We start from the raw sequence: 14095 nt of genomic DNA on the forward strand, positions 1-14095 counted from the left end.
CCGGACTCGGGGAGGAGAGATTGTGCAGAGAGGCTGGCTGAACTGGACTCAAAGGCCCCTCCCAGCCCCCAGGGAGCCCAGCTGTTCCCTCCACAGATTCTCCAGAGCTAGTTCATCACCTCCGAATACTCCTGTGACAGGAGGCGCTTGCAAAACCCGCCTCCAGCCCCTAGCAGCAATAAATAGAAGGCTCCCAGCCCAGAAGCGAGGAGAAGTTTCTAGGGTTTATTAAGCTCCTGGCTCCACTCTAGACCTCAGCGGCTCTGGCTGCGAGCCTGGGCAGCCTGGGAAGACAGTGGCTGGCTGATCTCTGGTGAGGTGGTGTGGAGGGGGCCCCTCTGAGATTCTGCTGGACCGGCCGGGGGTCACCTTTGGTGGCTGAAGTGTCTTTGGGGGCTGGGACCGCAGCCTGGCGCGTGCCTTCGTCCTTGGCAGTGGATGGTTTGGCATTTTCTGAAGCCGAAGAACAAGCTTGGAAGGCTAGCCCAGCCGCATCGCCTTGCTGAGTGACCTTGGGCAGGTGGCTCCCTCTCTCTGAGCCTCCAGTTTCCCCTCTAGCTCAGCAGCTGCCATGGCCGATGGTCAGATGCCCTTTCCCTGCCACTACCCCAGCCGCCTGCGCCGAGACCCTTTCCGAGACTCGTCCCTCTCCTCCCGCCTGCTGGATGATGGCTTTGGCATGGACCCCTTCCCCGACGACTTGACTGCTTCTTGGCCCGACTGGGCCCTGCCTCGACTCTCCTCGGCCTGGCCAGGGTCCCTGAGGTCGGGCACGGTGCCCCGCGTGCCCACCGCCACCAGCCGGTTTGGGGTACCTGCCGAGGGCAGGAGCCCCCCACCCTTCCCTGGGGAGCCCTGGAAAGTGTGCGTCAACGTGCACAGCTTCAAGCCGGAGGAGCTGATGGTGAAGACCAAGGACGGCTACGTGGAGGTGTCTGGTGAGTGAGGGGCAGGTGGGAGAGAGAACCCAGCTAGGTGGGTGCAGGCCTCGGCCCTGGCTACAGCCAGGAGAACTGTTTCCTTAGAGCGGAAGCTATGACAGCATGACACAGGTGACTTCAGGGCTCGGGAATGCGGCCCACAGAAGTTATCTTTAGGAAAGAGCTTTCCTCTCCTGGCTCCCAGGAGAAATCTGAGTCCGACCTGGCTTCGGGGGCCTCGGGGCGCTGTATCAATCCCAGAACGGGCAGGAAGACGGGAACCACGTCAGCTAGTTTGACAGAGAGAATTTTATAGAAAGAAGAAATGAAACCGATACAGAAGGAGGAAAAAGAAAAAAATGGGGTTCGTCGCACCCCAGCATCACAACATGGTCTAGAAGGGCGTGTTTAATGCTGAGTGTTGAGAGTTTTCATAACCAGCACGGCTTTCAAGCGACACGCTTCCCCTTGTCCCAGATAAGGAAACCGAGGCTTAACAGTCATTATAACAATACCAATTAGTGACGTGGATTGAGAGCTTACTCTCTGCTACGCACCACACTCTGTGCTTTACCTGTAGCGTCTCAGAGCATACGACCAGGGGACATGAGCCGTGTTTGTCTCCTCTTTTTACGGATGAGGAAACTGAGGCACAGAGAGGCTAAATAACATGCCCAAGGCCAGCAAAGGTTCAAACCCAGGCCGCCTGGGAACTGGGAGGCCGGAAGCAAACTGATGGTTTATTAAGCATCTACTAGGTACCAAGGGCTGGGCTAAAACTCTTCGATCCCTTCTCCCAAATAATCCGCACTCCAGCCCCGAGAAGCAGAGGTATCTAGTCCCATTTTGCAGCCGAGGCTGAGACCCAGGCAGGACTCTTCCAAGGTCACGCTGTGAGTCAGCAGCACGAAGAGTCTAGGCCTGCCCATGACTCCAGGCACAGGGCCCCTGTCACCAGGTCCGGGCCTGGGAGAGAGAATGCTCCAGGCAAAAGCAAAGAGGAGACTGGAGTCTCCGCCCCCGTGAAGCTGGGCAGCAGAGGAAAGGCTTTCTCTCACTTCCTTCCCAATTAAAGCTCCATTAAAAAGAGCGTGTTCCCAGGGAAGCCTCTGCCAGCCAGAAAATCAATAAAAGCCATTGCAAAAACACAAGCTGGGCAGGGACAAGCCCTGGCAGGGCGGCGTTTGGGGGGAGTTTCAAAGCCCAGCAGAGCGGAATTAGAAACATCAGAGGCTCCGTCTGGTGTGGTGGGCCAGGAGACAAGCTGGGGCCACGTGCTGATGGAGCAGGGGTCAGCCAGGGCTCTGTGAGTTGGCCGGGAGGCAGGCAGGAGTTTTGAGACTGGCTCCGCCACTAACCAGCAGGATATACACATTATTCAACTTCTCTCTGCTTTGTTTTCTCATCTGGAAATCAGGGTTCAAAGGGCTACACAGCATAAGGAGTGTTGTATTAAATGAGGTGATGCTTGTGACACGTGCCTGAAACACAATGGTTCAGTGTCGTTATTCAAGTTGACGTTGTTGTTATTAAAATGCCGGCCACGTAGCAAGGCCCCAATAAATCATAAATGGTGGTTAGTCTTTGAGAGCCGGGTTCAGATCCTGACTCTGCTGTTCAATTTCTGGGTGGATGTGGACAAGAAAGTCTTTTCACCGCTCTGAGCCACGGTTTTCTCATCTGCAGAACGGCGACCATAATAATATCTATCCCATAAGGCTGTAGGGAAGATTAAATAAATACAAGCATACAGTATGTGATAACAAATAAGCAGACAGGATATGATAATAAATGTCTGTGGAACGGAGCTAATGAGAGTGCCCACCCAGCACTCTGTAAAAAAGGGTGATGATCATCACCGCTCCTCCTGCCTTCGTTTTAACTAGGATTCTAGAGTCTTCCACCGCAGGTTGGAGGGTCCCCCATGCCCTGTGGAGATTTCTGTCCAGCCTGAAGGGCTTTTTCTCCATTCTCCTTTCTAGGTACTTCTTAACCAGTAGAGTCTGGCAGCTCGAGGCCTAGATCCCAGATCATTTTCCATCTGAAAAATGGGGTTGTTGAGGGACTTCATTAAGACCAAGAGAGACAAAGTCTTTTTAGGTTGTAAAATTCTCACAGGTGTGCACTCAGCAACTTCAGCCCAAGAGAATCCAGACCCTCTGAGAGTGCATACAGAGGCTCTCATAAAAGAGTTCTAAAAACTCTGGTCGGTATCTCAGGCTCCATTTAGAAAGCAACTGTCGAAGGAAATTGGAAGTCAGAGGCGGTCCCCCATCCTACATCAAGTGGCAGACCTAGTCTTCCTCAAGCACTTTGTGTGGGGCCTTGTGCTAAATGCCTACACAGGTTGGTTCACTGGCTCCTCAGGTGGACTTTTAAGGAAATATGGGAAGGTTTGTTACACGCACTTTACAGATGAGAAAACTGAGGCCCACGGCACCGGCTGAAATTCAAAGCCAGGCCTGCTTAGACTGTTCCCGGTCAGGATGGCCGGATCTGCTTCTGATTGTGTGGCCCTGGGCAAATCCTACCACCTCCTGGGCCTCGGCTTTATCATTGGTCTTAGAGAAGGGGGAGTAGATCGGTATTTGCCAAATGGTGTGCTGTAAGATGTCTCTAAGTATCTCGGGAAATGGAGGGAGGAGGAGGCCCAGAATTCCAGAAGATGCCAGACGAAAACAAAATTATAACCAGGTCTCCTCGCTGCAGGACTTATCAGAGCCTTGAGTTTGCTAATGTAGTTTATGAATCTCTGAGAGACGGTCTGTCTTATCTGACCACATGTGAGTGTCTAGTTCCAGGGAAGTGTTTGGATAACACTGGGCTAGAGAATTTCCATTGTGCCTCTCACCTCCCCTCCTCCAACACACACGCCCTGCAGCCACCAGCCAAGAAATGTTCCCTTCATGGGCCGCTGGGCCAGGCCCTGGCCCAGGAAGGGAATGGAAAGCCCCCGGGGCCTTATTCCCGCCCCTTCTTCTTAATCCCAGGGCCTCTGCCTCCCCTGGAAACAGCGCCTTCTTTCTTTAGCTGGGCCACTGGCTTTCTCCAAAGTGCTGATGCCTCCTCCTTCTTGGCACCTACATTTCTCTGAGGCATGTTGAGCAAATGGTGGCTGTGAGGGGCCTCTGGCTCCCCCCGGCCACCAGATGAGTCTTTCTTTTTTTGTTTAATCATAATAACTTTTTCCGTTGACATAAATAAAATATTTCCACAGTAGAAAATGTAAATAGGAAAGCAAAATAAGAAAGGAAAAAATCACTCATAATCCTTAAACGTCTCCAATAAATAGATATTCCAGTAATATGCAAATGAAACTTCAAGATGCACCTGCTAGCAACACCTTCTTTCAAGCAGATTAGCCCCCTCCTCAGGGCCCCCTTTATGGGAATCTTGGAGCTACCCCTGCTCAGAGAGCTTCATCTCCCTCACCCCAATGTCCTATTTTCAGAGCATGGACAGGGAGGGGTAGCTTCTGGGGAGCAGTCTTTTCCCCAAACATCAGAATAAACCAAAGGCGTTTACCTTCGCACAGTATATTTATAACTTACAAAGCAATCTTGTGACTCACTCTCATTGACTCTTCAGGGTAACCCAGTAATTAGGAAGTTGACATCACCCCCATTTTAGAGAAGAAGAAACTGAGGCTCAGAGGAGAGTAGAGATACGCCAGTCAATGTCACAGCAGAGATTCAAGTCCAAACCCTTCTACCTGCCTTCGAGCCTTGGCTCCAGCACTTCCAAGCTGTGACCTTGGCCACATTGCTTAAACTCCCTGAATTTCCATTCTACATCCACAAAATGATAATAAAAGAACCTGCTTTTGAAGGTTGTTGTGAAAATTTAAGGAGTCGGTATAGGTAAGCTGCTTAAAAGAGTGGCTGACACTAAGTAAGTGCTATATAAGAGTTTGCTATTCTTATTCTTATCATCATCATCATCATCCTTTATTATTCTTGGGACACCAAGTATTCGAAAGGGCTGAGTCAGAGGCACTGGCCTGTCCCCAAGGGAAGCAGGCCTCTAGAGGCCCAGGCTTTGGGGAGGGTACCAGGGGACAAACAGTGTTCCTTTGGCCACAGGCCTGAGTTGGAGCTGGGCAGCTGGTGGTCACAGACTTGGCAGGTCAGGATAACTCTGGGAGCATCAGCACATTCACAGGATGGCATGTTCTGGCTAGCCAAACTCTCCAGTTTAAAAACGAATTCCTACAGAGGCAACCCTTTTGGCCCAGCTGGAGGGAGAAGAAATTAATAGTCTTTCCTAAGCGCAATTTAGCGATATAGATCAAGCTTCAGAAATGCTAGAACTTGGGATTTGTCTTACAGAAGTCATCGGGCAGGTTGCAAAGATCTAGCTATAGGAATGTTCCGTGCAGTGAGATTATGTCGGAGACCTGTGACCGAAAGGCGGGGACTAGCTAAATGAACTTGTATGTTCTCACAGTAGGATGCTGCGCAGCCATTAAAAATCGCATCAAAGAATATTTGCTGTGACACGGAAAAATAATTATAATGTGTTCGCCAGATGTATAAATAGGTTTTAGGCATAACGTACAATATGATCCCATTTGATACAATACGTGATATACATCTGTACTATATAACATTTATGCATTTCTAAGTCACCTAGAAAGAAAAGTCTGGAGTATATGCAAAAATGTTGCCAGCGGTTTCCCCAGGGTCGATAGGATTATGGCTGCTTCTGGTTTTTTTTTTTTTTTCCCCTTTATTTTCTACATTTTCTAACATCACTTGTATTTTGTAATCAGAAAGAAGTTATTAATCAAGGCCTTTTGGTTTTTTTTTTTTCCCCTTTATTTTCTACATTTTCTAACATCACTTGTATTTTGTAATCAGAAAGAAGTTATTAATCAAGGGATAACGAATAATACGAAAATTCATAATTTAATTACTTATAAACAGTCAGCTTTTGAAAATCTGGACTGTAGAAAGACAGACATTCAGTCCCATAAAGTTATTTACAGCCTAGATTGCCGAGTCCCTCAGAAGGGTGTTCCCCCCGGAAATGAGGGTTCTCTGGCCCTGGAATGTGGCTCCACAAATGAGGAGTGAATAATAATAGAGGACCTCTGCTGGGCACTCATTCTTCCTTTAAAGAGAAATGAGAGACACTCCCTCCATTTAAAAAAATAAGATGGGGGGAGGGGCCAAGAGGCTCAGAATTTGTTCTATAAATTGCAAGATGATAGCCAGGTTAGGCCCAAGCCTTCTTGTAATTTCATCGTTTTTCTTCCTGAGGAAAGCAAAAAAAGCAACCTCCCCCTGCACCCTGTAGGAGGCGCGGCAGGTGGGATTTCACGTTCATGGCGTCTCATGGATCATTTCTTAAGCGGGGGGGCCCCCTTTGGAGAGTGTGGGTGGTTTTTGTTAGCAGATTGAAGCATTATTTCCGGGCGGTTCTTTCAAGACCAGGTAGAGATAACGCGGCTCAGAGAACTAAGTAGCCGCTGGGACCGGACCGGCAGAGAAGCCTCAGACCCCAAGGCTCGTTAGATTCGGAGAGTGCTGGTTCAGAGGCTAGGGCTGCCACACACTGCCTGGCGTGACCTTGACCCATCACTGGGCCTCCGTTTCCACACTGGTAACCAAGGGAGAAAGCCGCCCACCCTCAGAGCCCGGAAAGCCAGCTGGGTGGCACACCACCCATTCTGGGACATTAACCTCAGCGTTCACCTGGCTGGTTAGGGTTCAGGGGTCAGAGGCAAGACCTAGAAGCTACAGTGCAACATATGGCCCAGCTTCTGGGATCTCCTAAGACGAACATGTAAGCATCCACAAACCACAGTCAAGGTCTCCTGTCCTGTCCATCGTCTTATCTCATCTTCATGACAGCCCGGGAGGTGGGCTCAGGTGAGGGACCTGAGGCTTAGACAACGGAAGCCTCTAGATCAAGCCCAAAGCCACACGGGGAGGCGGGGGTGGGGCTAGGACTCAAATCCAAGCCCGAAAAGTGGATGCCCAAGGGATGTAAATGTGCTGACCTGTGGCCTTGCTCTCCCTTCCAGGCAAACACGAGGAGAAGCAGCAAGAAGGTGGCATCGTGTCCAAGAACTTCACCAAGAAAATCCAGTAAGTCATGAGGGAGTGTGGATCTCAGGCCGGGAGTGGGGGGCGGTGGTGCCTGGGACCCCAGGTCTGGGATCTGCACCCTGTTCTGGGAAACAACCCCTGGGGCAGGGAACTGAATCCTCACCCCGAAGGGGAAAAAAAATGACACAGCAAACCGGCAATAGGGTCCCAGAAAGAGGGGGGCGCATTTACATCGTGCCATCTCGTCTGTTCGGTGGCCCGTGAGATGAGTATGAACAATCCCACTTGGTAGGTGAAGGGTCAGAGGATAAGAGGGGCAAGATGGCTTGTCCACCAGGGGCTCTCACCGACCCACGTGGTGTGGCCGAAGGAGGATGTCCACCACCATCAAGAAAGACCCTCCCCTGATGCCCCAAACGCCCTAACAGAAGGTTTGGAAGGCTTTGGCTCTATCTCTCACTTGGCCGGGAGCACGTGTGCCCTCCCTAGAGCATCCGCAGGAATGAAGCTGGAAGGTTTCCTGACATCGCCGCTTGCTACCAAGAGGGGCTCTAAGGCTGAGAGAGCGGGGCCAAGGAAGGGCTGAGAGGATCGAGAAGGGCTCAGCCTGGAGGAATCACGCACGCAGCAGGAAACCACCAGGCTGAGCCGATGGAGCCAAGCGACACCGAGGCCCTAATGGCGGTACCCGTAGGGAAGAGAGACTCACAGCGAGGTACTGATGCAGGTGCTTCATGGACACACCTGCTCCCTAATCAGCATCCCTCCACTACGTGCACTTCTGGCTTCGACATCTTAGCCCGGACACCGTTGCATTTAGCCTTTGCTTGCCGTGATGGTGTGCAGAGACACCCCTGCCTTGTATGAGGGGGAAACTAAGTCTCCCGGAGGTGAAAGGCCACACCCGCGGTCCTAACTGTCAGAATTCAGAACAGCCCAGAATTGGTCCCCGAACACTGAGTTCATTCCTGGAGCGAGGAAGGCCTCGTCCTCATCAGTAAGAGGGATGGACGGTGATTCTAGCCTCGCGGACTTGCCAGCTGGAAACGAAATGGGATCGTGGCACCGCGAAAGACACCCGTGGCTCGTCATAAGCGGCAGTTCGTTATCACTATAATCGCCGTTGTTGTTACTGAATCTTAACTGCACCCCTCGCCCTGGCGAAATGGGCCACGTCTGGTGAGGTGGCGCTAGCTGAGCGCTGAGGCTTCTTCCCGCTCCGGGATTCTGCAGTCCTGTCTCTCCCGCTGCGTGTCTGTTCCTGAGCCACCCGGCGCCCTCGAGTTCTTGGAAGCGCATGGATACTTCCAGATAAGGCAAACGCCAGACCGTTTCTCTCCACACGCCTGCCATCCCCAAGCCCCACGCCTCCCCCGGGTACAGCAGCCAGATCCAGCGTCGCTAAGAGGGGAAAGAAAGGGGAAAGGGAGAGGAAGGGGGCTGACGTCTCTTTCCAGAGGCTCGAATAATCTTCTCGGGATGGAGTCACAGGCAGGGCAAAGCTGTGAAAGGGACTGGGCCGGAAAGGAGTCAGTGGGATTAATCATCTTAAAAAGATGGCCATTTTCATGGACTTCGTCATCTCTGAGGCCTCCAGGAAAGAGCTTGCTGGGAGTTATTTGACCAGATAGAAATATGGAAAGCTGCCCTTTAGCTGGGGCCCAGGAGCGGAGCTGGGCTACTCGTTACAACATCGAACTAGCCATTGCTCTGAATCCCCCAAGTACCCCACCCTAGCCAATCAGCCATCCTGAACCTGTCCCCAGAATCCTCCTCCATCACTGTGGCGTGAAGCCATCCATTCTGGTTGGTCGAGGTCCAGCTGTGCCAGTCGTTAAATATTTTTGAATCTCACCCCTGGGCGTAGGGAATCCTGGCTCCATGATAAAGTGAGTGGGTGATTTGGAGCGATTGCTGAACTACTCTGAGCTTCTGTTCCTGCGTTCCCTCACGGACGGGCTGTGATGGGGAGCGAGAGGATGTGGGTGCAGAATTTAGCAGCGGGTACAGACTCAGCGCTCAGCCCGTGGGAACTAATCTTTTTAAAACCTCCAAACCGGGCCACCTGATGAGGGACCTTGAACAAGTCTATTCCTACCTCTGGGCTTCAGTTTCCCCATGTGTAATATGAGAGCGTTGTCTTGGACAATCAAGAAGATTCTTTTGGGCTCTGACATTCTGTGGTTCGATGACACAGCAACTCATACAAAAATATTCACAGCTGTCAAGGCGACAGCAATAACAACGTAGAAGCCAACACTTATCGAGCACTTGCTGCATGCCAGGCGCTTTCATCATCCCATGATATTCTCACACCATCCTAAGAGGTAGATATTTTAATTACCCCCCTTTCCTATAAGGAAATAGGTTCAGGGAGGCAAGATCATTAGCCCCAGCTCACACAGGAACAGTCAGAATTTGAACTCAGTTCTTCCTTGCCTGCAACATCCATGCTCCGGACCACGGCAACCCTGTCACATTGTACGAGGTGTCCGTTGGGTTGGCCTGCGAACAGTTAAACAGAGTTGGCCCATCCCCAGCAGTGAGGGGGACTTTTGGCCTTGTCTCTGCTTTAAAAGCTTGACTTGGCAGCTGCCCAAGTTCTCTCTTCTTTTCCATCCTTCTCAGTAGGCCCCTTGTTAATCTCCACGGCTCCAGCCTGGCAGGCGCCTCCTGGGTAGATGTAGTTCGTGTGGCTACAGGTTGCTGAGAGACTCCCCAGGCCCTCCAGGAAGGTCCCTGCCCATGACAGGGATGGGCTTACTTCACTTCTTGGTTCACTCATCAAGATCTGTAACCGCGCATTTATCACAGGCAGAGCCAGCCAGCCTGGGCCAGGAAAGCTTCGTGGTGTTCGAACTTCCTGGCTCCCTCTGCCCTTGGTCCTTTTTCTACAAAAGTCCGGTGCCAGAGAAGCAGTAGAACATCACAGTCAGCTATTCGGACTTCAGAGACCAGATTCCAATTCCATTCCCACCTGCCACTTACCAGCTATGTAACCTTGGGCAACTCACTTCACCATTTTGACCTCGATCTCCTCGTCTATAAATGGGGTGGGGGGTGGGGTCGTAACAGAGCTCGCCTGGCGGGATTACCGAAATGATCCAGGTGAAGTACCTGGCACACAGGAAGTGTTCTGATGGTCCTAGTTATCTTTATTTTGAATAATGGCATCCCAATGAGGCCACGCACATGTTCTCACAATTCCAATAGTTTGTTGAAGAAACTTTGTCCCAGATAGCCTCGTTCACCCAAAACAATCCAAAAATCATAAAAATAGCTTCAGAACTGGAACTAGATATGGGCTCAGAAATCCCATCTTTGATGCTTTCTCTCTCACTGGGCCTGTCATTTGGTTTCCCCAAGTCTCTATTAAATGTCCTATGCCATGGGCACACTGATTCCTACCTATTAACCGTTCTGGGCCCATTATAAAGCTCTAAACAGGATATGCCTCCGGAGGCATTTTGGGAACAAACCAATTATCACCTGCTATGATATACTTAAGATGTGCCCCCCAAATCATGGCTCATTCTAAGCAAGCATCACAGAGTATGGTGCCATCTGAAGTCTAGCCATGTTGCCAGCCTGACCCCGTTTATCTGTCAAGTTGCCCATTCCCCCATTAATTCCATCAGTAATGCATTTTGTAGTGAAGCACTCTCCAGCAGGCACATGGCAAATGAAAATGTGTCACCTGCTGTGAGTAACACCTTACTTAAGCTCTATAAAGGGAAGGTAGTGGTGGCCATTTCTGCCAGCAGCTGGTCAATTGTGAGTGTTAAGTGGAGACCTCAATCTAGGATCAAACACTGGGCCACAGCCCCCTTTTCAGTTACTGTGGGAGCAGCATTTTACCATTTGCAGAGCGTGTTCGGATTCTTTGTCTCATTTGAGAGCTTCAAATACTGTACAAGTTTAATATTATTAACCTCATTTTACAGAAGAGGAAACAAGCTCAGAGTGATTGAATGACCTTCCCAAGATTATACACAGAGCTAGAAAGGGGCAGAGCCAGGATTCAAACCCAACGTTGTATGTCCCCAAAGCCTCAGCTCTTGTCAAAAAGATTTTCTTTCAAATGCATAGAAGAATGTTTAGGTTGTATTAAAATAATAAATGAATAAAATCTTGTGCTTCTCCTAGACTTCCTGCAGAGGTGGATCCTGCGACAGTATTTGCCTCGCTTTCCCCAGAGGGCCTACTGATCATCGAAGCTCCCCAGGTCCCCCCTTACTCACCATTTGGAGAGAGCAGTTTCAACAACGAGCTTCCCCAAGACAGCCAGGAAGTCACCTGTACTTGAGACCTTAGTCTTGGCCTATCCTGTTCCCTCCCCAACCCCAGGGCTTCTCTGATTCCAGGGTACATTATATATTACTTTAGCTGAACTCATAGATTTAGTGTGACTAAAAGGTTGGGGTCGAGGTGAATTGACCAGTCTCTGGATAGTGTAGTACTACTAGGTTTTTCCACAAGAGGGCGCAATTGGCAAGTCATGCTCGGTTGCGTTAGGCCAAAATGCTGGGAGTTTTTCTTTCTTTACCTTTTCTATCTTTATTGAAATGTTGCACATTCTGTAGTTGCAAAACAAATAAAAGGGGACATAACATTTCACATTGAATCTTATCTTGCAGTGAATGCAAGGGTTGCTTTTCTCTGGGGACCTCGCATCACCCAGATTCCTATTCTAGGCTCCCAATGTCCATGTCTGCACCATGGTTGGTTGATGGAACCCTTTAGCTCACCTCTGCAGCCCTGGCCTACAAAGGGTGATAGACAGGTCTTATATCCCCAAATGAGAATTATTCAATAGCCACATAAAAACAAATAGTGCCTTCTGCCTTCCACCTCGGCATTTACAGCACATTCTCAAGCTGCTACTCCCCAGGACTCTGGACACCCCCTCAGTTTATCCTCTGGCTAAAGTCCCCCCTTTCTTTTGTCTCCTATGTCCACGTCTGGATTTTTACAGAGGGGGCTGTCTCCGGACAGCTCCACCAGGAACCAAGCAAAGGCCAAACAGCCTGGCTGGCAGGATAGTGGTATTATATATGTGGGTGGGACATGTGTGTCATTGTTTTTTGAATTGTGCTGTTGTTTAGGGGGAAATAATAGTAAACAATAATAATAATAATAAATAATAATAATAATAATAAAGGAGCTGATGTTCTTAGCCTCGCGTGCTTCTTTTGATTGAGGATTTAAATGCTATCCCACGTAGATTTGCACTATCAATTAGGAATGCTCCTGGTGGCAAATAATAACACCCAACAAATAGTGGCTTAAATGACAAACATCTATTGTCTAACTCTACAAGAGGTCTATATATGAGTGATCTCACAGTTATTTTTTTCAGCTGTTATGCCACCAAAAACCCAAAGTATTGCCATCCTTTTTCTCTGCCATCTCCGACAAGTCTACCAGTTCTATCCTCATGTTTGCAAGATGGCTGCAACAGCTCCAAGCATCTCATCTTCATGTGACAATATATAGGAAGAGAAGGCAGGAGTAAAACGGTCTTCTTATCTGACATTCTCTTTTATCAGTTCAAGAGTTTTTCCAGAAGCTCTCAGCAGACTTCTTTTATCTCACTGACCAAAACTGGGCCATATGTCTATCCTGAAGCCAATTTCTGGCAAAAGAGGAAGGGATGGCCATGATGGGCTTAGATCAATATTAATTTATCCTCTGAAGCCAGGAACATTTCTGCCTGAACAAAACAAGATTCTGTTAGGAAGGAGGAAAGGGCATAGCAGCTGGGAAGGGTGTCCACAGTGGAATGGCTGCCACAGACAATGCTGCCAGAGACACAGAATCCTGAACGTGGGGTGGTAGGGAGGAGGCTGCTGGTACAGCACATCAGTTAGACCTCTTTCTGTGGTAAATGCCAGGAAACCCAACTCAAACATTTAAGCAAAAATAAAAAAGGGGGAGTGGTATTTATTGGCACGTGTGGCTGAGAAGTTCAGGATAAAAGTTTCTTACAGAGCTCTCATGATGTCAGCAGAACTCAGTTTCTCTCCATCTCTTGGTCTTGAGGTGTTGGCCTCATTCCCAGTTTCCGCCATTGTCCCCTGCTCCTGGCCCTCCATGTCCCTATGTCCTCTCATGTAGTTACAAAATGGCTGCAGTCACTACACAGTCAAGTCCCCAGAGAGAAATGCCAGTCTTTTCCCATACCTTTGGCCATATTCTCAAGAGTCATTCTTATTGGACCAGCTTGGGTCACATAACCAACCTCACAAAATCAGTGCTTTGATTGGCCAGGCCTGGGTCACATGCTCCATCCCTGGATCCAATCGCATTTAATCCCCACAATGCCCAGGAAGTAGATATTAATTTTACCATGAGGAAGCTGAGGCTAAGAGAGAAGAGGTGGCTTGGGTAAGTTATAGGGGGACAGCAGAACTGAAATCTAGATGTTTGCTTTTAGAACAGTTAACACCGCCTGTGCTAGGAGCCGCCACCCCTGCTCACAGACCAGAGGCAGGCGTAAAAGAATGCCAGTCATTCCCTCTAAATCCTTAAAGTGTGCCAGATACCCTGCTAAGGGCTTTCTGCGGACAACAGATTGAATCCCCCTACAATTCTATGAGGCAGGTTCAACTCTTATCTCCATTTTACAGATACAGAAACATAGAAAGCATAAGCTCGCTGCCCCAAATCACAAACCTGGTAAACCACAGGCCCAGGCAGTCTGACCTCAGTACTTTTGCGTATTAACTATGAATGACCTTGCCTGCCTTTCACCCAACAAAGCAAAATGTAAGTGTCCCTTAAGTGAGTCTGTGTGAAGAGAAGAGAGAGGACATTTCAAGTTCAGGCTTGGCAGGGAGGTGGGGGTCAGGGACAGCTTACAGAGGAGGGGTTACTCAGGTCAGGTTTGAGGATCTGCAAGGTCGTAGGACTTGAGGCAGCAGGGATGGGGTGGGGAGGTCCTCACAAACAGAAGAAAACAGAAGAACCGAAATGTCTCTTTTAAAATCCTTTGTTGGGTCCCCATTGTTCAAAGGATTGAGTGCCAGCTTCTTTGCAAGACTTACAAAGCATTTTGGGGTCTGTCTCCGGGTACCTCTCTCCACCTTACCCTAATCTCTACCCCTCCCTCTTCAGCCCCCC

General features: G+C 49.6%; 1 protein-coding gene across 1 annotated transcript; it reads left to right on the forward strand.

The window, feature by feature from the left end:
• The first annotated feature begins 75 nt into the window (after nucleotides 1-75).
• Nucleotides 76-12131, forward strand: HSPB8 (heat shock protein family B (small) member 8). The gene is made up of 3 exons (XM_006908601.3): nucleotides 76-938; nucleotides 6949-7012; nucleotides 11120-12131. The coding sequence occupies exons 1-3, from the start codon at nucleotides 572-574 to the stop codon at nucleotides 11277-11279; spliced, it is 591 nt and encodes a 196-aa protein (XP_006908663.1). The 5' UTR covers nucleotides 76-571; the 3' UTR covers nucleotides 11280-12131.
• Nucleotides 12132-14095: the final 1964 nt, after the last annotated feature.

Source organism: Pteropus alecto, unplaced genomic scaffold (assembly GCF_000325575.1).
Source record: "Pteropus alecto unplaced genomic scaffold, ASM32557v1 scaffold113, whole genome shotgun sequence".
Lineage (NCBI taxonomy): Eukaryota > Metazoa > Chordata > Mammalia > Chiroptera > Pteropodidae > Pteropus > Pteropus alecto.

Bases quoted from the DNA above. Each gene is read 5' to 3' on its own strand.
- HSPB8 (XM_006908601.3), top strand. From the start codon at position 572: ATGGCCGATGGTCAGATGCCCTTTCCCTGCCACTACCCCAGCCGCCTG. The intron at 939-6,948 runs GTGAGTGAGGGG...TCTCCCTTCCAG, and splicing joins CGGCTACGTGGAGGTGTCTG to GCAAACACGAGGAGAAGCAG. The intron at 7,013-11,119 runs GTAAGTCATGAG...TGCTTCTCCTAG, and splicing joins AACTTCACCAAGAAAATCCA to ACTTCCTGCAGAGGTGGATC.